This window comes from Coturnix japonica, chromosome 4 (assembly GCF_001577835.2).
Source record: "Coturnix japonica isolate 7356 chromosome 4, Coturnix japonica 2.1, whole genome shotgun sequence".
In the NCBI taxonomy this organism is placed as follows: Eukaryota; Metazoa; Chordata; class Aves; order Galliformes; family Phasianidae; genus Coturnix; species Coturnix japonica.
Window position 1 is genome coordinate 59,357,134 of NC_029519.1, and position 25,426 is coordinate 59,382,559.

At 38.6% G+C, this 25,426-nt stretch overlaps 1 protein-coding gene across 2 annotated transcripts in view; it reads left to right on the plus strand.

Annotated features, from left to right (window-relative positions):
• The window catches only part of SCFD2 (sec1 family domain containing 2), a 160,356-nt gene that overhangs the window by 3,361 nt on the left and 131,569 nt on the right, over positions 1–25,426 (plus strand). Inside the window, exon 3 of one of the 2 annotated variants that reach the window (XM_015862316.2) lies at positions 20,998–21,122. In XM_015862316.2, coding sequence (XP_015717802.1) covers positions 20,998–21,122 — 125 coding nt within the window. Of the gene's footprint in view, positions 1–20,994; positions 21,123–25,426 lie in introns of both variants that reach the window. The other variant, XM_015862315.2, reaches the window with a different exon arrangement.

Here is a 25,426-nt window from a genome sequence, read left to right on the forward strand (position 1 = left end):
CGTGGCTGACTCTTCCCATAAGCATCTTTATATACAAATTATATGTGTGTACACACACATATATATATATATAATATACAAGTATATATGTGTGTATACATATACGTATGTGAGCTGCCTGCTGAACTCCTATTAGAACACCTCTTGGTTTAAAGTTTTGTTCCCATTTTCAAACACCGTACCTGTGGAGAAAGGTAATTAAAAACAAACTAAGGTTTACAGACAGTTTCATAGGGGTTTTTTGCTTAAACAAGGGCAGCCTAGAAGGAGCAGCTTTGAACAGCTAGTCTTTACTGTATATCATTTGTAGCTAAGACTTTGTGATGTACATTGGGTATGATGTTTCACTTACTAATTTTATTTGTCCAGATTGAAACTTTGCTGCAGCTTCTGTTACTGTGCATAAACCAGAAAGTACAGCAGGTGTTGGTTTCATTGAGCAAGACAAATATTGCTTAGCAGTGCTCTAAAAGTTCATATAGTGCAAAGGAGATGAAATGCTCTCCTGCTATACTGTTTCCCCTTTGTCATCTTCTGTCTCCCACACACATTGTAACTGGGTCCAGTTTCTAAGTTTCACATTGCGTAACTGTCTTTTTCCTCAGGAAGCAGAGGGGAATCGTTTCCTCGTAGAGGTGGATTCAGTCGTAAGTTTCTGCTGGGGTGATTAATTTCAATAAAATTTGTTCTGGTTTTCTTTTCATTGGCTGCTTTCCAGCTGCTCTCTGAAGGAGAAGTGAGATGTCTTTAAGGTCTGTCTACACAGCAAAATAAAGAGGTCGTTGTCCATGGCAGACATGCTGTGAAAGCTGTTATCTGTGCTAACTTTGATTAGCTACCAGAAATAGAGATGATTTCTGGCAATAACAACAAGGAAAAAAAACACAGATATTTATTGCCTTAGGATTGTTGTACTATGCTATTACTCTGTTATTTCTAACGTTATTTACATTCAGCTAGTGCTTGAATGCCTTCTCCTGCTGAAATTATGACTTCAGTCTTCTCAGTAGTCAAGTTGTTGGATCAATCTGCAAATTTTTATTGTGTTTAAATTAACTAATAGTCTGCATGCTGAGATTTATTTGCCTATTTGCAAGCTAGTGAATGATGCCTCTGTTAACAGTATGGTCAGATTTACTTTGCAAAATCTGCTCTGGATGCAGGTGGTTGAAGAACAAAAGAATTTTCATACAAGTAGCTCAGCTGCTGCTTTGCAAGTGAAGCAAAGTTAAATGTTACCAACTGATACCTGGTACCAAGACAGTAGTGTCATTGCTACACTAGTCTGCATGATGTACAGAGAATGATTCTGTTACAGAATCTGTTGCATTGAAAATACTTAAGAGCAGGCTAGACAAGTAGGGATTTAAATAGCATGTATGTTGCCTTGGAACAGAGTAAAAGGAGTAGATGATCTCTCAGAATCTCTACTGTGATTGTTTGTAACCAAAGCGTTGGATTCATCAGGGTAGTCTCTGAAGCAGAACATGGCTCTGTGCTCTTCAGTTCTATCTTTCAGTTTTTTCAAACCATTTAGTGATTAGGAGTAGTTTCCAATTCAAAACAGGCATTTCCAAGTCAGTGTAAGTTAGTTGCTAAAGAGTACTGGAAACAGCATCTAAATGGATGGCTTTCATTCTGTTTAACAAGGATGTGCTCTATTGATGGGCTTTAAATTTCAGCATTGATCATCTTTGCTAGTGTTAAACTGATGAAGTTCTTCTGGAGCATGAGATTTAAAGTTCCCACCAATAAGTTCCTCTGTTGATTCTATAAGAAATTCCATAGGATGTGCTCAGTTTTTCATTAACACGGTTATTGCCATTGGTAGCAGGCTGGCAAGTGTTTCTTGTATTTGAGAACTTAATGATTTCTACCTGTAGATGGCGTGTGTCAAGGTGTATTGCTCTGCTTATAAATATCCTGTTTACTCTGGTGAGTGAAAGTGAGGGCACTTTTCTAGGAAAAGATAATATAATCTGCACCCAAGTGGAATGCACCCAGATTCCTTTATGTGAGATGTTGTGCTCATACCGGCCTCATGTTATGGCATTTCACAGACTTGCATACTCAGAGTATTTTTCAAATGTGTTCATTATTTTCTTTCAAGTTAATATTTAAGCATGTTGTGGTTGGGAGAGAGAGCTCTGCTCGCTCCCCACAGCTTTCTATATTTAACTTTTCCTATTGGAATGCTGCTCCAGCAGAAACATCTGGGCTCAGTTACAAAGTTAGCAAACAGAATTAATGAATAATTTATGGCTGGTGTGCTGAAATGAAGCAGGATTCTTCTTTTCAAATCTAAGGAAATAACGGGCTTCTTTAAAGACTCAGATGAAAATGTGAATTCCATGTAGTGCTGAAGTTACTGTACTTTGGAGGTGTTCTCTTTGTAAGGAACAGAATCTCTTTTTTAAAGACCTGTTTTAGATTTCTTATTTTTATTAGTAACCTCAAAAATCTTGTGGAGTAATTGTTTGCATTACTGTAATTGCTGCTATGTTACAGCTCCATTGTGAAAGTCCACTGAAAGTTATGCAGTTTGGGAATTCTCAAACTAAATACTTTATTCATTTCTACTTGCAGATGTATGTATATAAAGAACTGAACAGTTTATAGGCTAAAGACAGTCAATCCGGATCAGAACTGCTGGGTTCTGACTAAAAAGTGGTAGCTGGCCTGTCCTTTCAATCATATAACATGCAATGGAGGTAAGGAATAGCAGTGAAATCTCAATGGCAGAGGTAGCTTCTTTAGCACATATGCAGCAGCAGCTACGAACTGTCTGCTTGGATACACATCAAACTTTTCACGCTTATACACTGTGTTGCCATTTTCTAACAGGCCAGGCCACTTGTTCCTCGTTCCAGCTATTTTGCCTTTTTAAGATTCATATTTTTCCATGGGAAGCACTCTACTGTCAGTTAGTACTGCACTGTGGTGAAAGCCTGCATGGTGCCCTTTTCCACTTCTTGCAAGCCTGAAGCCAGGCCCTTGGAGGCTCCGTGGCTCCCTGAAGCAGCAAGCAAAGGTTGAGATCTTTGTGTTCTGGCCACAGGTCTGTGGCATGAGAGAGAGATCAAGAAGTGAGGAGCTGTGTGATGCTGATGTGTACACAACTGAAGGAATAAGTATGCATGCTGGTTTTTGGCTCTTTTATTACCCAGGGACACTTCTGATGTGCTCTCATATTCTGCTGAATAAACTGAGTACTGAATTTGATTATACACATTACAAGGACTTGCTAAGTAGTGATTTCTCAGTAGTTTGTAATCTTCTCAGAATTCAGTATGGTATTAAAATCTCAGAAAAAGACTATATATATTTTTTTTCCATTTAAAATCTGCATGTAATGTAATATCCAAAAAAACATTGGGCTCTTAGATCAAACATTATTCAGTAGAAATGTAAGGCTATAGCAGACCATATTTCCATTGGGGCTGCTGCACCTGAGGCAATTCAATGGGCAGTATAGTTGAGGTGCGTAGGCAGCAGGCTTCTACAAAGCAGTAGGAGCCATTAATTCATCTGAGCTTGCACTGGGGGAAAATAACATGTTCAGAATGACGTGATCCTTGTGGATGAGTGTGATTCAGGAGACACTGGTATGCAGGCCAAATGTTTGCAGCGTGGCACATGCAAAAGCTTTCTCTTGCAAGGAGAGGTGCAATTAGAGTTGTGCTGAGTGGGGAAGGAAATTGGATAAAAATTAGAACACGGTAAAACTTCAGTGTCTAACATTAATGGAAGGTGAAAAAGCATGCTTGTGATCCTCCTCAGTTTTGAGGTATCCTGAGGTATTTTGGACCAAACAGTACTTTGGTTAACAAGTACTAAAGCTGTTACAGTGCCAGCAGAGAAGAAAGTCCCTCTCTAGCCTTGTCTTTACTCTTATGCCTGATAGAACAAAGCAAGACTCCATTTGTCCTTTCTTTGTCTGTACCACTCTTAATTGCAGTGCACAGTTGGGGAGAAGTGGCTGTTCTGAGCTGCCTGTTTCCTTGCTCTCCTTTTTCCTGGGCAGTTGGAAAAGCAGTTCTGATGTCCTCTGTAAAACATGCAGTATTCATTGGAATAATCGTATATGATGTGAATTTGACATGAAAGATTATCTATGCTGGTACAGGAATGAAATGAGCAGTAAAAATGAAAACTGAAAAGGTGATAAGCAGGAAAATAGGGTTTATTTTCTTTTTCTTTTATTTTTAATAATTGATTCTATTATCTTCTTGTTTTTACTTGTGGCCAAGCATCTAAAGGACATCTAACAGTGCAGTTTTTCTTAATGCTGAATTAATTACGCACTAAGCTTTTGGACAGATGGTTCTTAGATCTTTGTAGTATTTGGAATTTTGTTTTTTAAGTCTTTTCTTTCATGGAAGCTGCAGATTCTAATTTGGAAAAAAAAAATGTTTTGCATGCAGAAGTTTTAAAAAGCTTATAATAAGATAATTTAGGACTGTGTTATTCTCAAATGAGCTTAGAGGTTATGGCATAAGTTAGAGTAGCTTTCCTTTTTGGAATGTTAACATTAAAGGAGCGGAGTTAACTGCATACAGTAAGAAGATCCAGATGATGTGTGTGTTGCTCTGCATTCATTAAGAAGCTTGCAGAAGAGGAAGAATAAACCAAAACAGTGGATGGCAGAGTTCTGGTAAGCTGCCTCCTGCCCTGCCTGGCAGGCTTGCAGAGCTCTGTGGCACAGTGCCCATGGGGCCAGTGTGGGATGCTGCCCAGTTCTGCTCTGAGGGGCTTTTGGCTTCTCTGCTTCTGGCTGTTTCTCCCTACTTGGAGGCTGTCTGCTCCTGTGGAGCTGTGCTTGGCTTTGGTGGATGGATTTGGAATCCAGCTTACCAAATAAAGCCCCAAATCAGCCAACCAAAAAACCCCACAGCAATCCATGCATGTACAGACTTTTCCTATCTGTGTTTCTGACTAAGATGAACAGAGCTGTTATGGAGAAACAGAGGTCTTAAATGCAGGAGTTACAGCAGAGAATTGCCTTAATAATAAAAATCTTTAAAAGTTTCCTTTTTGGATAGGACAAGAGAATTTACAGCCTAACCATGTGCTTCTGGAACTCCTGCTGCACCACTGAGTCCCATTTCCAGGGAGACAAACTGGCTTTACAGAGTTTTTCTGGTTACACCTTTTGCCTTTTCACAAATCCAGCTGTGAGTTGCTTCTCTAAATGGTGGATTGAGGTTGCCCCGTGACCCACCCCACCACCGTGTTCCTGAACTGGCAACCTTCCTGCTAACATTTTACTTTACTCGTACAGTTTCAGAGCGCGATGTAAAACAAAGACTATTCAGAGTTTCCCTTTTGTTTGAAATTTCTCAAGGCATCTTCTCTTTGGGAGTAAAAGCCCTGCTGCATCAGCTTCTGGGCTTTGTCAGTCAAGACAAGCATTCCACGAGGTGCTTTCTGCTCTGTTTCAAACCAGTTTGAGTCAAATGAACATAATTGACTGTTACCACAGGATAAGATGAACAGGCTGATAAGATTTATTATATCTTGCAATAAATGTGTATATTTGCCTAGATCCTTTCAACACAGGACCTCCTTGAAATGGAAAAAAGAAATAGAAAAAAAAAAGCAGGGATAGCGAGTGTGGGGGGGGAGGGGTGGAGGGTGGAAAATTCTAGGAAGAGGTCAAAATCTGCTTTGTCTGTGCTGTGTAATGTGCAGCATTGCTTGAAGGCCAGACTGCCATTCTGCAAAATCCCAGTTGCTACAGTAGCTGGATGGTTGAAGTAGTCAGTGAAAGAATGATGTGAGGAGATTTTGGATCCAAGCAAGATCCTGACTAAAAGGTGCCACATTTTTTAATTGCCTTCTGTGACAGGCCTCTGGAGCCTTAGAAGTTATCTTCTAGATAAGAGGAAGATCGAGGCTTATTTGCCTTGAGATAAAGAGTGATTTGGGCTGACAAGGTCTTGGCATTAGCTAGGCACTTCTTCCTTACCTGTGCCTCTGAGCTCACAAGAAGGAGTTCCAGGGGTGTCTGGCAATCTCCAAAGTGGGCTCCAGTCTTTCTTGTTTTATAGTATGATCCTCCTGGCAACTGTTTCTTTGACTGACATTGTGAGATTTTTCTAAGACTAGCTCTCATTTGCCTTCGCCATCTGCCTTTTCCACTTAAATGACCTCAACAACGAGGTTTCAAAGTGCAGTGATATGCACTGACCTTTTTGTGTGCCTTGTTCAAATCATACCATCAGAACAGAGAATAACTGAGTGACCCAGAAGGGTGTTTTAGCTTACTATTGGCATACTATAATGCAAACTTGCTGTATCTTACAGAGGGGAAAAATGTGACAAAATAGACGAATGAACAAATAAAAGCTGTTCATTCTGATGGGGACCCAATGCTGGGGTAGGTAACAGTATTTCCTGTTGGCAGCAGGTTTGGTTGCAAGTTTTGAATATGTAGTTGGGATTCTTTCAGAATTCCAAACTTAACATGAAACAGGAATCAAATCTTACGCAGGCTAAAATACGGCTGAAGTGAACTGCTTACTTGGCAGAGCTTGAAGATGCTTTTTCTTTGTAAAGAAGACAGGATTGAGCACAGAGAAATAATTACTTCTTTTTATACAAATAAATACTTATAAAACTATTGATCTTGAGGTTTTTTTTCTAATAACTGATTCGAAAATCCAGTCTCCTGTACTGTTGCATAGTGCAGTTATTTGAGATTCTTCCCTTTAGCCTCCTCAGTTCCTGGATTCTAGCAGAACATTTTAGCTTATTTCTTTGTCCCCATTCTTTTTACTCCTTTTCCTCTTCTTCTGTTTCTTCTCTGAGATCATTCTGTCCCAAAGGTACATTCACTTTATAGGGAACTTATGCAAACTGAAATGCTTAGCACTTACAGGAATAACGCAGTCAAATCAGTTTCTGTCTGAGTTTTCCATCCAGCCTTTATCCTTTGCATTTATTTTGATAGACGCCTGTCTTAATTCCACCTTAAAAAAAAATAATCATTATTTCAGACGACATTTTCCAGGTGTTCTCTCAAGAACTATGACATTTTCTTTTTGGGATATTGCTTTTTCTGCTCTCCTTCTAACTTCCGGAAACGAGCTGCCTTCTCACCTCATTGCAAAGGAGAGGTTTTTTAGTTTAAGATTTACCACTATCTTTGACTAGTAGTTTTTTATTTCACTTGTCACTCTGGCAACTATGAAGTAGAAGGAGTGATTGTAGCTACTTGCTGTTTCACAGGTGTCCCAGATGCTATTGCTTGAGTAAATTAGTTTTCCACTGATCTCAGGTCTTTGGATTGTAATTCATAATCTGGAGATCCCATACACACTTTTCTCTAAGCATCTTGTAAAAGTGTAGCACTTGATGTGGGTTTAGCTGAGTTTTAACTCCTCAGAAGCAATAGGGACGACTGACCAAACCTGGCCAGTTTTAATGGCCTGATTAACAGTGGCCCAATAGTGAGCTTTAGCAGACTCTGGAAGACCATACTAAATGGAACACCATCTAATTTCCGCAGACTGTGAATGTACTTTCTAAAAGGATCTTCAACTAGGAAAGGCCACTATTCACTGTGGGAGAGAAAAATTTTACAATCTTACCTAAATCTCTCCATGAATAAACTCAGTTAACTAAGTAACCAGAAAAAGAAATCCATTTTGAGCCATTTTCAGTAACTGGAAACAGCCACAGAACATACACTGAATATGTATGTATGCTTTATGTGGATGCTTGAGCTCCAGTTACCCCTTAGGAAAAGGAAACAGTCTGACAGAAGAAGCTTAGGGTTTTATTAATGACACGGCAGTACGCCACGGCTTCAAACATTCTTTGCATGGATTGGGAAATAGCATGAATGATATGGTTGGGTTTGATTGAGATGGACAACACAGGGGGAGGAAGGGAATTAGTCAGCACCCAACATACTTAAACAAGCCCTTTTTAGGAGGAGGATGCAGCATGGGTAATAAATGACTACAAAAAGCCACTTAAAATGCAGAGATTTTGGATTAGGACAAAATTCTGCTCTCCTTACTCATTCTGTGGTAGGCAGAAGTGTGTCAGGGAGGAGTGTGAGAAGATATCCAGAACACTGGGTGGATGTATGCAATGTAGACAGAAGTCCTTATCTCTTTCTCTGTGACGGATCAGCCTGAGTGTGGAAATGGTTATAAAAATGAAAGACAAAGTCTGGAGCTTTATTCTTTCTGAATAGCTGTCAGTTTGGTTTTTGAGAACTAGAATTGGCCATATTAGGTTTGCGTGAGATCTGAAGAAACCAGGGCCATAGGTTTTCATTGAAAGTATGACAAATATGCTACTTCTAAGAAAGAGATGGGGGTAAGGGAGACACAGAGGGCCAGGCCCTCAGCTGATTTAAATTTGCTTCACCAACATAGCTAGCAGAGAATCAGACCATGCGTGTTAAAATCCCACATATTTAAGATTTAAAGTCTGTTTCAGATTATTTTTTTACTATTGATTTTGAGTCTCAAAGCGTCTGCTTGAATACCTGTTCTCAGCTCATACAGAACATATCTGTGAATGTTTTAACAAATCTGTCATGTGATTTCACAGTAAACTGTTTATGCGGTAACCGAGTCACTTCAGAAAGGATTGTCTTCTCTGATGAAGACATATTCCTATACATTTAGCCTTCAAAATGGTGTTGAAACTCACAGCCCAGTGAATTCCTATTCAAAAAATTGCTCATGTAAATGTGGGTTTTAGGCCAGCAAATGAGGGAGGGAGGTCAAAGGAGACTACCAAAAAGTGGCCTGGTAAATTAAGAGCATTGAAGAGAGGGAATTCCTAGCATTCCATGGTATCTGGGCATATTTTCTTACATTTCCCTAATAAGAAAAACACACTTCATATATGTTCTTGGTAAGTGTTTTCACTTGTATCATCCATCTCTGCTGCAAAAAAGTGACCCAAAATATATTGGCTTTACATGCCTCGAGGACATCCATTGAATACCTAACCAGTGCATCTGTAAAAGTAGACTTGGCGCTCTCATGCAGTCCCTGGATGTAGATTCAATTGTCAGCACCTCGTTACAAACCGCTCTTTCATTGGAATCATTTTTATTAAAATAACCTTATGCAATAGCTTTAGAACATGGAACAGAATGCTCTAAAGTAACCTATTTTGTTACATGTACTATTCCCAAGTAATACATATGTTGTAAGGATCAGACTTTATTTTTAGCATAATTCATTTGCTTGTCCAAAAACTAAATTAAAATCCATGACAAGTAACTCTTTAATATACACATTTTTAAAGAGTTGCTTGGCAAGAGTTTTGAAATACCTTGTATTGTACAAAATCCTACTCAGAAGCTTTCAATTAACTTGATTCATGCACTAACCTAGTTTGGCATTCTGCATAAGCTGTCCTGCAGCTTGTAGGAATGAAACATTTTACAGAACCAGTTCTCTGGAATAAAAGGCAGCCAGCTGAAGCTCAGACAGGAACGATGCTTATGAACATTAGGAAGTTTTAAGAAGTTTCCTGCATGTTTTTCCCTCGCCCCTGCAGACACTGGTGGGCAAGTTAGAGGAAAAAGAATGAATTTGGGAGTAATACTGGAATGATTAAAGTCTGCTTTATTCCAGTGACCAAGAGGACTAAAATGTATCTGGGAAGCCTCCAACAGCTCTCCAACAGTGATGTTGTGGAAGTGTACCCACAACCATCCTTCATTAGGTAGCAATTATTCTCCCTTAAGGTTCTTCAGGGTTATTTTAACTCCAGGTAGACAGTGGTGGCACTATTTTGTCTATTGCTATTGGCCTTTAAAAATCGTTATATGATTCCTTTAGCTCCCGTCGCTTTTTCTATAGATCTTGTTCCTTCATTGGCCACTCCGGACTTCCCTGTTGCTGCAGCAGAGCAGCAGTCACACTGGGTAGCTCTTTCTTCACCGTGGAAGGTCTGCTACCCATGGTTCTGCGTGGTGCGACTGGAAACAAGTTCTTGCTGCTTTGCTTTGGTAGCTTCATGGCTTAAATTTCAAGGCTCAGTGAGATGCTATCGCAGTCTTCTCTGTCTTCAGCATCTGTGACTGATTCTTTGGCTGTTTCATAATACAATGCATGAAATGGCAGCTTCCTTCCTTCTTGGTTTAAATACATTAGAGTAACTCTAGCTTCACTTTACCTTGTGAAGTGTTCTATCTGACAAACTGGAAAACAGAGTTGGTTAGATCATAATAAGTAATTCCCCTTCCAACGGAAAGAATTTCACTTTTCAGCAGTTGTCAGTGATTATTCTTCTCTTTATCTTGAAGGAAGCAAACAGGCTTCAGTGTTCATCTTAATGTTTAGTTGCTTTGTGTTAGGCACTGCTCTTTTTTCTCTGGTGTGTTTGCTTGCTTGTTTGGATCAGCTTGTCTGTAACTGTTGCTCTGGGGTTTAAAGATCAGGTGCTGCTTCTGCTTGTGAGTGATGGTGTACAAGCAGTGTAACCCATTTCTTAATGATGATATTACCAGCTATCACAGTCAGTCCAGCTTACCCTCCTGCATGAGACTGAGAAATCTTCAAAGCCTTCCAAAGAACATGTCACTGAGTGGAGAAGAAAAAGGATCATTCCCAAACCTAGTCCCATGTTGAGTCAAAGCAGAAGAGCTTAGTCCAGAATAGTTGGCAAGAAATGAAAATACTGCCAACTATCTGGAGCGGGAAACCTTGTTTTGCAAATCCAAGTGGAATGCACAGCTATGTACTGAGTGCCCCAGTAATTAAGAGCTATTTAGTACTACTCTTTGAACAACAGGAAATCTTTATGATGGTCAAGTACTTTATGTTCTGTCATTACCACCCTTCTGTTGAAGTGGCTGGTCAGAAGCTGCTGTGGAAGGGAGAGAAGCCTACTGGCTGATTAATGCATTAAAATGATAACAGTGTGTTTTGTGTTGCTAAATAACACAATTAAAACAAAGAACAGATGGGGTTAGAGGAAGGATAGAGTTAAAATGTTTTGAACTGTACTGACCACATCTTAGAGCTAGGACTCTTTGCTTAGTTGATGGTTAATCTGCTTTTGACTTTGCACAGAGCATGTTCAAAATCATGTCTGTGCTCAAGATGGAGCTTATTGCAGTTTAATACTACTAGGATTAGTAAGGCCTGAACATCAGTCAGCCTCTGTCAAAACCAGTCCTACTGTTTGGAGAAGCATCATGCTTGTTGAAGAAATCTGCCAGCTTCCTTTGCTTAGAGTGGCAGTAGAAACAGTTAAAATGATCAAACCTAATGTTTGGTAACTACACATGGAGTAGATAAAGAAGAAAAATCCTTAGATTATTACAACCTCAGTTTTATCGGTACACCTGACTTTCAATCAAGTTTTTGAGATAATCCAAGTTTTGAAAAACATCCATTTAAATTCACATTTTAAGAAAACCTGAAGCTTTTAGTTTCAAGATAATAATTATGCAAACTTAGGGACTTCGGATGTTCTTGAAACAGAAATAACTGTCATAACAAGACTTCAAGCAAAGATGGCGTTCTATTTCTTGTTGGTGCAATAGCCACGTACAACTTTGCTTCAGGACTGCTCATGCAACTGATTCTTCCCTCTGTCTCATGCTTCAGCCTGGTGAACAGCAGCAAATCTGTGTGGGTTTACGTCTGGACCTGCCTTTATTTCCTAGGATCCTGCCTCAGCATAGTGACTTTCAGCAATGGCAGTGTGTCAAAAGCATGCTACAGTTTGCACAGTAGTTTCATTCTGGTGTTAAACAGCTAGCTTTGTGTAAGGCATCTTTAGCAATCAGTTTGTTAGAATGTGAATAGAGCTGACTTCCAAAATGGGTTTAGGAGAGGCTGGTTTTGTTCCAGCCATTTCACATCAGTGCTGCTCCTTCTTCCAGTAGCTCAGTAGGAACAGCTTTGCTTGTTTGCAGGAACTCTACCCCAGAAAACATTTAAGAGATGTTCTTGTAGCAATATCAGCAAACATATGAAACAGCAAAGCTAAGACCTAAGTCCGTTTGCTTGCATGGCTCCTAGTATGTGTACAATACGGTGTTATATTTAAATGAAAGACTGCCAAAGAGAAAGGAAGCTTTGTTGTTCTGGTCAGTACGGGGTTTATTAATTCAATTCAGGTTTCTCTTAATTACATAATATGCAGACAACAGAGCATTATGGAATTATGCATCAGTTCTCATCTTCAGAATGTTGGCATGGGAGGACTGTAGAAGGATTAGTGTTTGAGAAGTAAGTTAGTCCAGGAGTTGCAGAGTTGTTGCATGATGCTTGGTCCACAAGGAGACCCGTCATCATCTTAAGACCTGTTGTATTTATAAGGCTTTCCTTGGTTCTTAGTTCTCCTTGTCATAAGTTTATGTGTATTACACATCACTGCTGTGTGTTAGGTTTATGTGACTTAGGTTTATGTTGCTTGCAGCAGGGTATTTGTACAATATTACAATTTTAGGGTATATTTTTATCCCACCTATAGAATATTTGAGTAATGACTAGGTTTTTTTCTACTCACTTTGTTGATTATACATAGCATTTTCTAGAAAGTTAGTAAATTTTAAAATGACTTTATACAGTGAATTACTACCCATTCTGTAAATCCTCTAATGAAGAATTCTGGCTCAGTAGTTACATGGAGCTAAGAAAGAAGAAAAGAAAGTGTAGTTTAGGGAAACAACCGTGATGTTTTGCAGCATATAGTCCAGTTGAATGCTTCATATTATATTGCTTCCTTATGTTTCACCTTTGGTTGACCTCTAAGTTTACAGGTTCAAGTGGATATTAATGATCCTGAGAATAGCTAAAATAAACAGAACACAAAGGTAATGAGAAGCCATAGCTTCCCAAACTGTTTGTTGGATTGTGTCATCTTATTTTTAACACAGGAAAGTGCTGCATTGTCTGTCTCTGATTAGGTGAAACATTGTAGAAATGCCATCTGTCTAAAAGTTTATTAAAATACAGCCATATCAGTTCAAATACATACAGTAAATTGTATTGCAAAAGGAGTTGTAAATGTTTTCTAGGAAATTTTTCAAGAATCTGTTGTGATTTATACTGCTACTCTTTGATACTAGAAGATGCAAAGAGCAGCACTGTTTTACTTTTCTATACCATAATTCCATGGGCAGCTGCATTGTCTCATGTATGTGGTTATTAGCAGGAAAACTTGTTCTACGTCATGGCTGCTCAAATATGTTGAACTTTTTGGCTTTCTGAGGCAAAAAAACCTTCTTGTATGTGTATTGAGATCAACATGAAACAGGACTGTGGTTAAGATGCTTGTCCCTACAAGTTTACGTGATGCTTGGGTCGAGGAAATATTTGATAAAACTCAAGACTGTCTTTATTGCTGGGTTTGGCACGATATGAACTTGCTTCAGATAGTGGTTGACCACAGCTGTCAGACTTGTGTACATTCTATTTTGTAAGTATATCCATCTGTAAAGTAGGTATGTGAATGAGCCAGAGACATTAGGCTTCTGTCTCTCCTCCCTCCGCTTTTTTTTCTTTAAAAAGGCAAAACTTAGAATACCGCATTACCATTCACTTTGAGGGGATTATTTCCCCCCTGTTTTTAAGCAATTCCCAATTGGAACGGAATCCTTGCCAATGTTTTAAATAACAAATTCTCAAATTGTATTGTAATACAGCTCACCTGTGGAACCAGAACACGTCGGATTTTAAGAGTCTGATTTAGTGTCCATTATCTAAGAAGCAAGGAGGGGAGGCATTCAGCCTTGAACAAAAAGTTTCTGCAGCAATTTGGGACTGCTGAGCTCAATGTGTTTCTAAGAACCTTCTGAACTGTTTGTTTTTTAAGTTCTCCCATGCTCTGCTGATAACACAGAGCATATTTGTCTCTGCTTTGGGGTGCGGTTGTCAAGGTTTTATTAGAACACAATGGCTTACAGGAAACATAGCGGTTTTGCAACTTAAATTATAATGTTGTTTTAAAAGCTGTTTGGGGATTATTCTTTCACAGTCTTTGTCAGCTTCAAGCAAGCTTGTGATTTATTTATTTATTTTTAATCTTAAATAAATAATAAGTAAATAACTTTGGCTACTGCATCTGCAGAATGTCCCATGCCTTCCTTCATAAGCTTCATTGTGAAATGAATCAGCATTATGCTCTCACGATGTCCAATGGTAATTACTAATTTATTCTCTCCCTCCCCTTCTTTTGTTTTTTGATCATTTGCTTGTTTGTTTTAAAACTGGGTCAGTCATTCCCTTCACATCTTAAATACTTCTGTTTAGACATGGAGGTCATTCCTCATTTTCTTTGCCACAACTGCTGTACTGTGGAAGAGCTGAGAGAAGAAGTGCTAAAATCTGCATGAGTTTTGTGTCATTGCCCACGATTGCCTGATCCAGCAGCAAGTCAGTTTATCCCAACTCTTAGTTATTCCTGCAAGTGGAATCTATGGCATTTCTCTTGCACAGTAAAAATAAGCTAGGCACATTTAATTAAAATAAAATAATAGGTCAAATGAGTAGAAATTTAATTAAAGCCACAATTTTTTATATGTAAAATGTATTTTTCCACACATTTCCTGTTAACATCTTCCTAACGAGTTGCTTTAAGAAGCTCTTCTAGTTGGTTACTGTATTAATTCCCACTGTATGTAATCCGCATATGATATAATTTAGATAATCGTTTTGATCTAATTTTTCTGACTGGTCTTGCCTTCAAATAGATTGGTCTCCAACAGTTTGGAATATACTAGTGCATAGAGATAGCAGTACAAAAATTAAAATCTATCATTAAGTAAATGATATCCTGCCTTTTAGAAATACTAAAGAGAAATGTTTCTCTTGTTATGAAAGTAAAAAATGTAGTTTTGCCTGCTGAGTATATCTGAGATTTGCTTTTAATTATTTGAAATCTGTGGCTAGAATTAGTTTGAACAAACAAGTTACTGGCTTGTTTGGGGCAGCACTGAAATGCTGCATAGCCCCTCTCAGTTCAGTCAGCAAATAATGAGCTGATGCAGGTGGTCTTGGTTGTCTGTCTCATGGATACTAAAGCTAGAAAAGAGGCATAAGTAAATGCTGATGGAATGAGCTGCGTGGATTTGCTCGTTTGCTCAAGTCTTCATTTTTACACCTACAGATAAAAGATTTTTAGGTAAAATTTCCTCTGTAAAGGCTTGGTGTCACCTCTTCAGTTAAGACCTGCTCTAGTAAGATAATGCTAAAGACAAGGTTGGCTTAAAGCGCCTATGGTAATTTATCTGTGTGTGTGTGATTCTATTTTAAAACAATTATCAGTCAAGGCTCATTACTTTTATTCCTGTGCTTCTCTGACAGACTCTTGTCTGTTTGTTGTTGTTGTTGTTTGTTTTGTTGGTGTGATTATTACTTTAAAATTGCTGTTGGCGAGGTAGAAAAAAATGCCAATTTCGAATGAAACCTTATTCATTGTTGAGGCAGAAAAGTTGGTGCTTTAGCACCATTCCCTGGCCTTTACTGAATCAATTGTTTTATCAATCAAATTATGCTCATATAACTTAACTAATTAACTTAATCTTGATGTGACACAGCCTTCCTTGAGTATATGCAGAAAAGAGAGTGAGGAATGAAGGGTCTGTATAAACACCACATGCAAAGGCTGAAGTTATCAGCCTACCATTAGCCCTTTATCTAAGAGGCTCTTGGCGTATAAATCAAACAATAACTTCTTAGTTTTGAGTTGGTGCCAAAGTACACATCCACAGTTGAGTCTACAGCAGATTACACCCACCAAGTGGCTTGAGGGCTCAAAGTGAAACTGGGAAATAATCTTTAAATTATTCAAATACACATTTATGCTTTTAAATGTCGGCCAGCAGACATTTTCTTATGACCATTTTCAAGTTCTAAGCCTAAAAATCAGTGTACAGAACAAATTTTAACAAACTTCAAAGTGAAGTTTTGAGCATGATATTTTAAGCTTGAATGGCTCCGAAGAGCCATTTAAAAGCAGTTTTCTGTATGTTGCTATGTAGCAATATAACTACTCATCTGTGGTGAGGGTGGTAATTTCCAATGATCCTTCTGCAGTTTTCTGCAAGTACAGTGCCAAGATTGCATTATCTTTCCCTTTATCTTATTTTTTTGGTGCATTGGAAAATAGCTCCAGCACTGTCTGTGAGATGCTGAGCAGTTCTGCCAAATATATGAATGATCAATAGCAGATCTACAATCAAATGTTAAGAGCCATTTTGAAACTTCAACAACTTTTCATCTAAGAGTACTCTTAGAAATATGAAGTACTGATCCATTCTGGTGTGACAAACCCAGCATGTATAATTTACCTTGATCTGGAAAAAAACATTTTGTGTTTTTTTGTTTTTACATTTTTCTTAGAAGAAGGCATTGCTGTGTGTTCTGTTGAACATTCGTTGTTTAGAAAATCAAATGCATTTGCTCTGGATGTGCATAAATACAAAGTAATGCTACAGACTTGAGTCCTGAAAATACCGACAGCTGTCTCTATATAGAACACTGTAGATAAGTTATATTAGATCTGATTGGTTGCTTCCAAAACAGAGAGGAAGAGCTCCTTCTTGCCCTTAACACATCTGTGTCAGCTCAAAACCCACAGCCTCATGGCACCTACCCACAGCACAGGGATTGTTCAGGGCTGGAGCCGTGAGTGCGGCCTAGGGTGTGATACAGCTGAAACTTGGCTGTGCCTCCTTGTGTCGTCCTGCTGGCTTGCATGCTTAGGAATGCGCAGCATATTCAGCAGGGTCTTGGCATAGCTATTGGAAGCAGCAGAGGAATTGGAGGAGAGATGGTGTCTCCTGATGCGTGGTCTCTTGCTCCAGACTCATGGCCAAACTGTGTCTTATCATACTCCCATCCTTCACTTTAACAGAATTTGAAGGACATGTTGCCAACAGATGGGTTGCTCTTTGTCGTAGCTACAACTGTGGTGGTGGCTTTTGATGCATCGCACACGAGTGTACACACTACATTTCCTTAAATCTAATGTGAGTTATTGTAGGGGATATGTTGGCAGAGCACTTACTTCTTTTAGCAGCAGTTTGGCTTTGGGCAGCTTTGTGGTATTAATGAAGCTCTAATTTAATCTTTACTGACCTTTTCCCTCCTTTCTTCTTGTGAAAATATACAAAGATAGCTGAGTTGTAAAGCTCTGTAGGTATAGAGTGAAAGTTTTGCTGATACGGTAACCACAGAATCTATCCCTTGGTTGGACTACTGCAATTATCCTTGATTTTCTTTTAAATGCTTTATTTTTAACTGTAAAAAATGAAAACACGGCTACTTTGTTATGCTGAAATGCTTACTGGTTAATTTTTGAAGCCCACTCAATGTTATTTTTTATCACCTACTCAAAACCAGCATCAGCAAGTTGCTCTTTGAAATCCTGTCTCCAGGTGCAGAAATAACCACATTTGGTTGGACAAGAATGTCTGACTTCTTTTCATTTGGTTAAATATACGTGCTGACTGAAGAAACATGTCACAAAATGAATTTTATACATACTGTCTGTCCTGTATTTATTATTGGTAGATCGGAAAACAAAGTGTCCTGTTCATTCCATCCTTGCTTTTAGATTTGCATCTGCTATTTGAGAGTTTGTTCTCCACTGACCACTGCTTGGTTTTACCAATTTCCAGACTACTGCTTCCATCTTACTGATAGTACATCCCAGTGTCACTGGCCTCCCTCTGCTGAGGCTGAGGTCACAGAATTACAGAATTATCAAGGTTGGAAAAGACCTAGAAGATCATCTAGTCCAACCATTACCAATACTTCCCGTCTAAATTATATTCCTCAACACCACATCCAAACATTTCTTGAACACTCCCATGGTCGGTGACTCCACCACCTCCCTGGGCAGTGCATTCCAATGCCTGACTACCCTTTCCGAGAAGTAATACTTCCTAATGTCCATGGCTGACAGATGGCTGACTGTTGAAGTTATTATGACCATAATGGTAGAAAAAATGGAGAGGGTATCAAACCCTTTGAGTGAAACTGAAAGTTTCTTGGTGAAACTGATTAATAGCTGAAGTCCCAAAATTTTAGTACTCTTTTCTCATTGTCAGGCTTGGAAAACATTTTTATAATAGAGATTCACTTAAGTGTTTGTTGTCATACTTACCTTTTGTTGTGAAGATACTTTGAAGTGTGATTTAGAATTCCTGATTGTATTGCAGTGTAAATGTAAATAATTTACTTTCTCAAGCAAGGCAGTATGATTCAGACAAAGGTTTTGTAATGTGTAATGCACACACACACACGCACACACACACACATATATATAAAAATCAACTTAGTTTGAAAAAACTACTTCCAGTGTACAATGGTTCAGTAGATAACACATAAAAACAATAAGTAACAATGCTTGGGAAGTAAAGGAATGCAATGGGAAAGAGGAATTTGAATTGGGGTTCTGGGTCCCATAGAAATCACTGATTACAGCATCAGTGCTGTCGGATTTGGACTAAAGCACAGGAACTGCAGATGGGAAAAAGAGGAAAGGACACTATGACAAGAGCTGGAAGGCGGTAACAGGCAAATGTCTCACCAAAAGGAGAAGATAAGATAATGTTGTTTCCGAGGAAAATTCTGTGGTTACTCCTCAGACCAAGCAAGCAACAATCCCACTGTGTACTTGTAACCCATTCCCAGCAGTCATTCATTTCTGGTCGCTAATGAAATTAAAGATTGGACAAAGCAAAAGATCCTTCTGTGAAGGTGTAAGAGAGGGGAACTGGGAAAAGTGTTCTCAGTAGCAGACATAAAACTGAATTTTTGAGAGCATCAGTGCTGATTCATATTTGTTCCCTTTGAAAATGCAGTTTGCTAGTTTTCACTGCTATAAGGCAACTGATGTAAACAAGTAGCTTCTTTGCTTATGCAAAAACTGCTACTTATTGTATGACTGATGACAAGAATAGTACTTTGACAATTCTAGGGGCAGGCACAGGGTGAATTCTTCAGTTGGTGGTGGAATTATTTTCCTAAGTGTGGATTTTTTATCATTAGTGGAATTTGCTATTCTGAAAGACTTGTAGTTTACTTTTTAGATGTAAAAAGTGAATATATATATTTAAAAAAAAAAAAGTGAATATATATATATATATTTTTTTTGAAGGTACCAGATTTCAAATGCACTTGGTCTACATTTTTAGTGCATCAGAGTGACACGTTCTTACCTTTTATAACTTAAAATATTTAGTTCATTATTTTGATTTTTATTATTGTTTATACTAGTAGCACACGGAGCCGCCAAAAGAGTGTCTTGTAGTAGGGATTATACACGGATGTACACGCTTCTTTCAGCACCCTTGTAGTCTAAATAAATGGGGCTCACCAGCCCCTGGCAAGGAAAGGAGTGCAGCAGACAAGGACAGACAGAGAAGTGGTGCATCCTCACTGTGTGAGTTCCTGGCTTACTGATCTCATTCAAAATTAGGGAGACTTTTGTTTCACTTTCCTTTCTGTTGTTTGTTTTAAAGTCAGCCCACGGTGGCTGTGCTTATGTGGGACTCTACTTGTATTTGTGGTGATGAAGAGGACTAGGGAAAGAATGGGCTGAAAGGCTGGAGAACAGAAAGTGACATTTCTTTCAAATGGGAAAAAAGTATTTAGAAAATGAGATTCCTGCTGTTTTAGGCCTGATTCTTGATCTGTGTAATCTCTGACTTTGGAACTGCTTGTTCAGGAGGGGATTAGTTAATGGGCAAAGGGACGTCCTCTTGCAATCTAAACTTCAGGCATGCTTGTAAATGACAGTGGGGCATGCCCTGTAGGTGCAATGTGAACAGGGTCAGCAGGCTGAGATAGCAGTGATGCTGGGTGAGTAGGATTCAGTCAGGATAACTGGGTATACAGAGTCTGTAAAAACAACATACACAAGGATCCATTACTTTAAAGAGTCTGTACTGAAGAAATGTAACACTAGGTTAGGTCATCTGATTCCCTGGTCGTCTCTTTCAGGATTCTGCTGCACAGGGTGCTTTCCTGCTTTACTAAATTCACTTCTTAAAGGTTTTGTGTGATTGGTATTGTTCACATCGCTAAACACAGCTATGCATTACAACCATGTTATTGCAATGCAGCATGCATACAGCTGCTCTGTAACAGGTAGCAAATGAGATGGGGGGGGGGAGGGGTCCTGTGGAACAGATCCTGTTTTGGCATGTTTATAAGCGTGTTATGAATTACATAAGAAATGTATTCAGGAGTTAAATGTGTCCTGGGATGAAAACAAAGGAGGTTTTCCTAAGGGTAAAAAAAATCCAACACAGTTAATCCCAATTAACTGTAGCTTTAGGCAAGGGTTTTTCCTCCCTTCTCCTCTCCCTTCCAGAGGAAACACTGAATTCATTCAGAAAACAACAAATGCAGTGTCCTGGATGAAACAGAATGCTAACAGAGTAATGAGTGCAGATGAGCCTTGCAAATTGATGTGTGTCTGTCTTAAGATTAGCAACAGCAGCAATAAAAAGGAAATCTGTAAATACAGAAACTGTGACAACAGTTGCATTCTCGTGTGGATTATTCACTTCACATAAGGAGAATCCATGAAACCCAAAGTGGTGGTGGTTCATCAAATCATACCAATGGCCTTCAGCTCTGGACGTGTTGCTCTGGGGCTTTAAACTCTCACAGGGATGTCACAGCCCATCTGTAGACTGTCCTTTGCATTTACATTTTTTGACTACTGAAGACCTTTGGACTGTTTCTGATATACCCATGGTTGAACAGTAGTGCTTACACAGGGGCTAACGTGCTTATTTTGGTTTATTACATGTGGATTCTTATGCTTTAAAATTAGTAGCAAGAAATTCTATGTGTTTTCTTGTAAAACGATAGCGGCTGTTTTGCTAAGAAAAAACAAGCCTTTATATTGCATTACTTTTGCTTGTATCTTGCCCACCTCAGAAGAGTTGCTAAGTAGAAGCACTCATGTTAAAATATAAATGTTGTCTTAAGCTTATTCCATTATTCCAGCCGTGTTTAGTGTAACCCTGTCATTTTCTAATAGCAGTCCAGCTGCCAAAGCTCTCTGGGAGTCCTTCATGAACCTCAAACAGAAGGAAGCTGTGATGGAGGCCAGGAGACACCTGGTGGAGGCCGCAAGCAGAGAAAATTTACCCATTAAAATGAGCATGGGTGAGTAGCGTGGCGTACCTTTCCCTGCACAGTAGTAACACCACAGAAGGTGACAGCTGCTCTTCTTCCATTTAACCCTTTTGGGGAAAGCCTATGCCCACCCTCAGATTTGGGGTGTGTACTGTGATACTACAAAATCTTCCTGATATGGAAACAAGAAGCAAATGTTTGCTAGAGCTCACGTGTCATGTTTTAAATGCAATGACAATGAAAAGATTAACAGTTACAAAGCAATGGAGTTCTATGATGAAGGATTTCAAAGGGTTGCAATTGTTTAGCACTGTTGCTTCTCTTTGTTCTGTGAAGAATGAGAATTTGGGTATTCTTAAGAAGTCAGCAGGATATGTGTCTGTGGTGAGCAGAAGTTTTAAGTAGATACTGGCCTGATGAAATCTGTACAGATCTTGTATTTGATTATGTTATCTTGGTAGTGAGGCTAATGTGAAATAAGGCTGCCTGGATCAAGAGAGTTTAAGCTGAAAACCATGTCTGGGCACTTTTTAAACCTGATAAAACTAAATTCTTCAAAATATTAGAGATATAGAATATAAATAATTACTTTCAATAAGTTTTTTAGTGTATTGTTCTAACTGTATGCTATATTTAGTTAAAATTGCAAGAATGACTGCAAAGTTAGGCTTATTAAAACAATTATATGGCTCTATACCTTATTTTTATTCCTTATGGAATAAGAGTAATAGGCATTTATCTCAAACTCAAACTAGAGTCTTCCGCCAAGATCCTGTGGAGAAATTAGATGTACAGCCAACTTGTGAACTCTTAACAGCTATAACATTTCATATATTGCAAATACCTAGAGCATACATTTATTAGATTATTAATCAGAAATACTAGATGTGTGCAACAGTAATTCTGTAAACTGTTTTAAAGAAATGGAAAAGGAGCAGCTGTGAGAGGGTTATTGCAAATTAACCTAAGGGAGAAGAGGCACAGTGAATAATAAAACTGCCTTTAAACTTTTTCTAATAAAGTATTTGATTATTCACCATAGTAACATTTAATGTCTTTACATTTCATATGCCTCTGAAAAAAAAAGTTATGTTGTTGAAATTCAACTTCTTCTTAAAAGTGATTGCTTCTGATCCTTGTGACATAATGATCTGTCTACCACCTTCAGTTCTCTGCGTGAATGACTAGATCAGACACCCTTTCCATGTGGACTCTCTGTATGGTATCCATTCATGGCTAATAACCTCGGTTCTTAATCATGTTAGCTGGTACTCATCTAATGGTGGCCTAGATGTCTGATACTCTATGTAGTGCTGTGTAGAAACATCTTATGGGTGGTGGTGAAACAAAATTCTGATGCTATCATTTTTGAGATGTAATTTTGTTCAGAGGATGCAATATAGGTTAAAGTAAAGATATTGGTTATTATTAATATCAGTATTTATTAACTTAGTAATCACTATAGAAATTTTGCTTAGTGAATTGCTTATTTTATATTGGAATCATAATTCATTCTAAAATAGTTAATTTTTTTAGCTGAAATTCACATCATGTTGTCACTTTGTCCAGTGACATGTTTAAGTATGATGTATTAGAACAGATCTGCACCATTAATGTTCATTTATCATCTGTCGTGCTACAGAACATCTTAAATCTGTCAGAAAAGCTGGAAATGAAGTTATTTATCAGTGATTTCTTTTGCTGACAAGGAAGACTGTTCTGTGGACTGCTCTGGTTCTGGCTGTTGCGTTTAGTTGAAAGTCACTGCTTGCTTCTGCAGTGACTGTGTTATGAGGCAGCTCTGGCTGAAAAGAGGGGAAATGCTTTCAGTGTTTCTACTCTGTGCTTTTATTTGAGTTATTACGAGTTTACCTCAGGTTTTGCATAACCTTGATGGCACACTGGTTTTCCCGGTGCTTGGAGTGTTTTCTGAATTATGTATGGCCCTAATATGAAGTGTCACAAAGATTTGCTATGCTTTCCCTGCAAATAATGGGTGTACATTTCAGATTTGCTCTGTCTATACTTTGCTACACATGGTAGGAGATTAATGAATTGTAGGAGGAACCACAGCTTAAGCATTTGCTTTCTTGAAGAGACCTGTTGCTGAAGAGGGCACATCATCTTCTCCCACTTCCCACAGATATCTCTTCTAGGCTATGGAGAATTCCTCTGTCTTCCCTTAAAGGCAGCAGACATGGACAGATAAGTTCTGAGGAAGGAAATCAACAATTTTGGCTATATTTTTTTTAATCTTATATATATATTTTTCTTTTACAAGGGGAAATGGCCTCAAGTTGTGCCAGGGCAAGTTTAGGTTGGATGTTAGGAGACACTTCTTTACAGAAAGGGTTGTTAAGTACTGGAATAGGCTCCCCAGAGAGGCGGTTGAATCACCATCCCTGGATGTGTTTAAGAGCTGTTTGGATGTGGTGCTCAGATATATGATTTAGCAGAGGGTTGTTAGAGTTAGGGTACTATGGTTAGGCTGTGGTTGGACTTGATGATCTTCAAGGTCTTTTCCAATCTGGGTGATTCTATGATTCTATGATCTGAGTAGATTGGATTGCTGGTTTCGGGTGTTCTTGATTCACGTATCCCTTATATTAGTTGTATCTACCAAAGCAGTAGTGGGGAAAGTCTGGAAGTCCTGTCAACTATTTCAAATTAGTTTAGTGTAGAAAGAAAGTCAGCTGAAGATATGAAGTGCAGAGTTGGCAGCATTTTGTGGAAAATTCTGTGGATGGACTCTTGGAGCAGATTCAAATGTAAGACCATCTCTGTGGCATTTGTAAATAAACGGCAATTTTTCTTATGCTGAAACAGTCTTATACTCAGGTTATCAAGTGGGACAAGTGTTCTTCTATCACCTTCAAGAAAGGTAGATTATCTAATGCTGTCAGTATTGACTTTTGTGCAGTGTTTGCTTGGTGTTGCTTACTGTGGGCATGTTTTTGATAAATCTAAGTCTTGGGAACATCCTTAACCCTTTCAGCAATCTGTAGTTCCCAAAACAGTGTGTTTATATGTAAACAGTAGGTGGAGCTGTCCTGTGCTAGAAGTCTACTTACATAAAGTCAAAATACTTCCGCATAATGAAAACTCTGGCATTTTATTTTATTGAAAGAATTGTTTTTGTAAGGCTTGTTGGAAGACATTACAGAAGATCATTTTAATGGCATTCTGTTGAGTTTTATAGTGATTCAAGTGAGACAGTAAAGAGATTGCTTGTACTTGGCTCTTAAATTAAGTGACTGCAAGGAGTTTCACTCTGAGGCAGCAGCCTGATTAGCAGTGCAGCAGAAAGATGCTATTTTTTCTACTCCTCTATTTCCAGTTCCATTCTTTATAGTTTTAATGCGTATCTTAATTGTCTTCTGAATGTGATCATCCATGAATCTCCTCTTGAAAGCTTTGCTATTAGTGTAGTCTTTTGGCAGTAATAAAAAACTTGCTACAGATGCTCTGTGGTTTTAGAAACACCTTTGCTCTTCTGCTTGGAAAAAGCATGGTAAATTTCAGTCAAGCCTGAAGTCTTTTATTGTGTCTCTTTACTGATATGGAGACTGAAAGATGAAACACCGGTATAGCAACAGAAGTTAGGTGCTTTGTGCTGTGACATGAGACCTTGATAACAGAATAAAGGCCTTCTGGTTTCTTTCTATTTAAATTGTAGAAATAGAGTTTCAAAAATCAGGCTCACTATACAAGTAGCTCAGAATGTGTGAGATAAAGAAGGGTCCTTAGCTCTCAAACGGCCAAATGTGTGTGGGGTGAACTGCATGGTAAAACTTTTGGGTAGAAATAGGGAGATCCTTAAATTTCAATGGAGATAAGAAATAGCATTTTGATGTGAAAAGATAAATGGAAGAGAATATCTTATCTAGAAATATAAAGCATGTGAAGAATACAAAATGTACAATTCTTAAAAAAAAGAAATTGCACTGGACTGTAGTGGCATTTAACATACTATTTATTCATGACAAGATCAGTGTAAAAATATTCAAGATTCAGTGCCATTCAGTTCCTGGAATAAACTCTAGGGATAAAAGCTACCAGCAAAGAAAATGAGTCACGGTGAAGTAGATAGGTGCACTGATATCTCCCCAGATAATTAGGCCAATTCCGTGCAAAAGACAACTAGTGAGACAATGGCAGGCTGTATTTAAGGCCTTTATGAAGGAGGAGAAGGTGGGTGAGCATTATAGGCCTCAAAGCAGTCTGTGCAGCATTCAGATCCCTTTGCAGCACACATTAGGGTAAGTTATAGGTACCTGGGTAACAGCTGGTCTTCTCAGTATGTGGGTGGCCCGAGATGCAGAGGGATCAAGTTG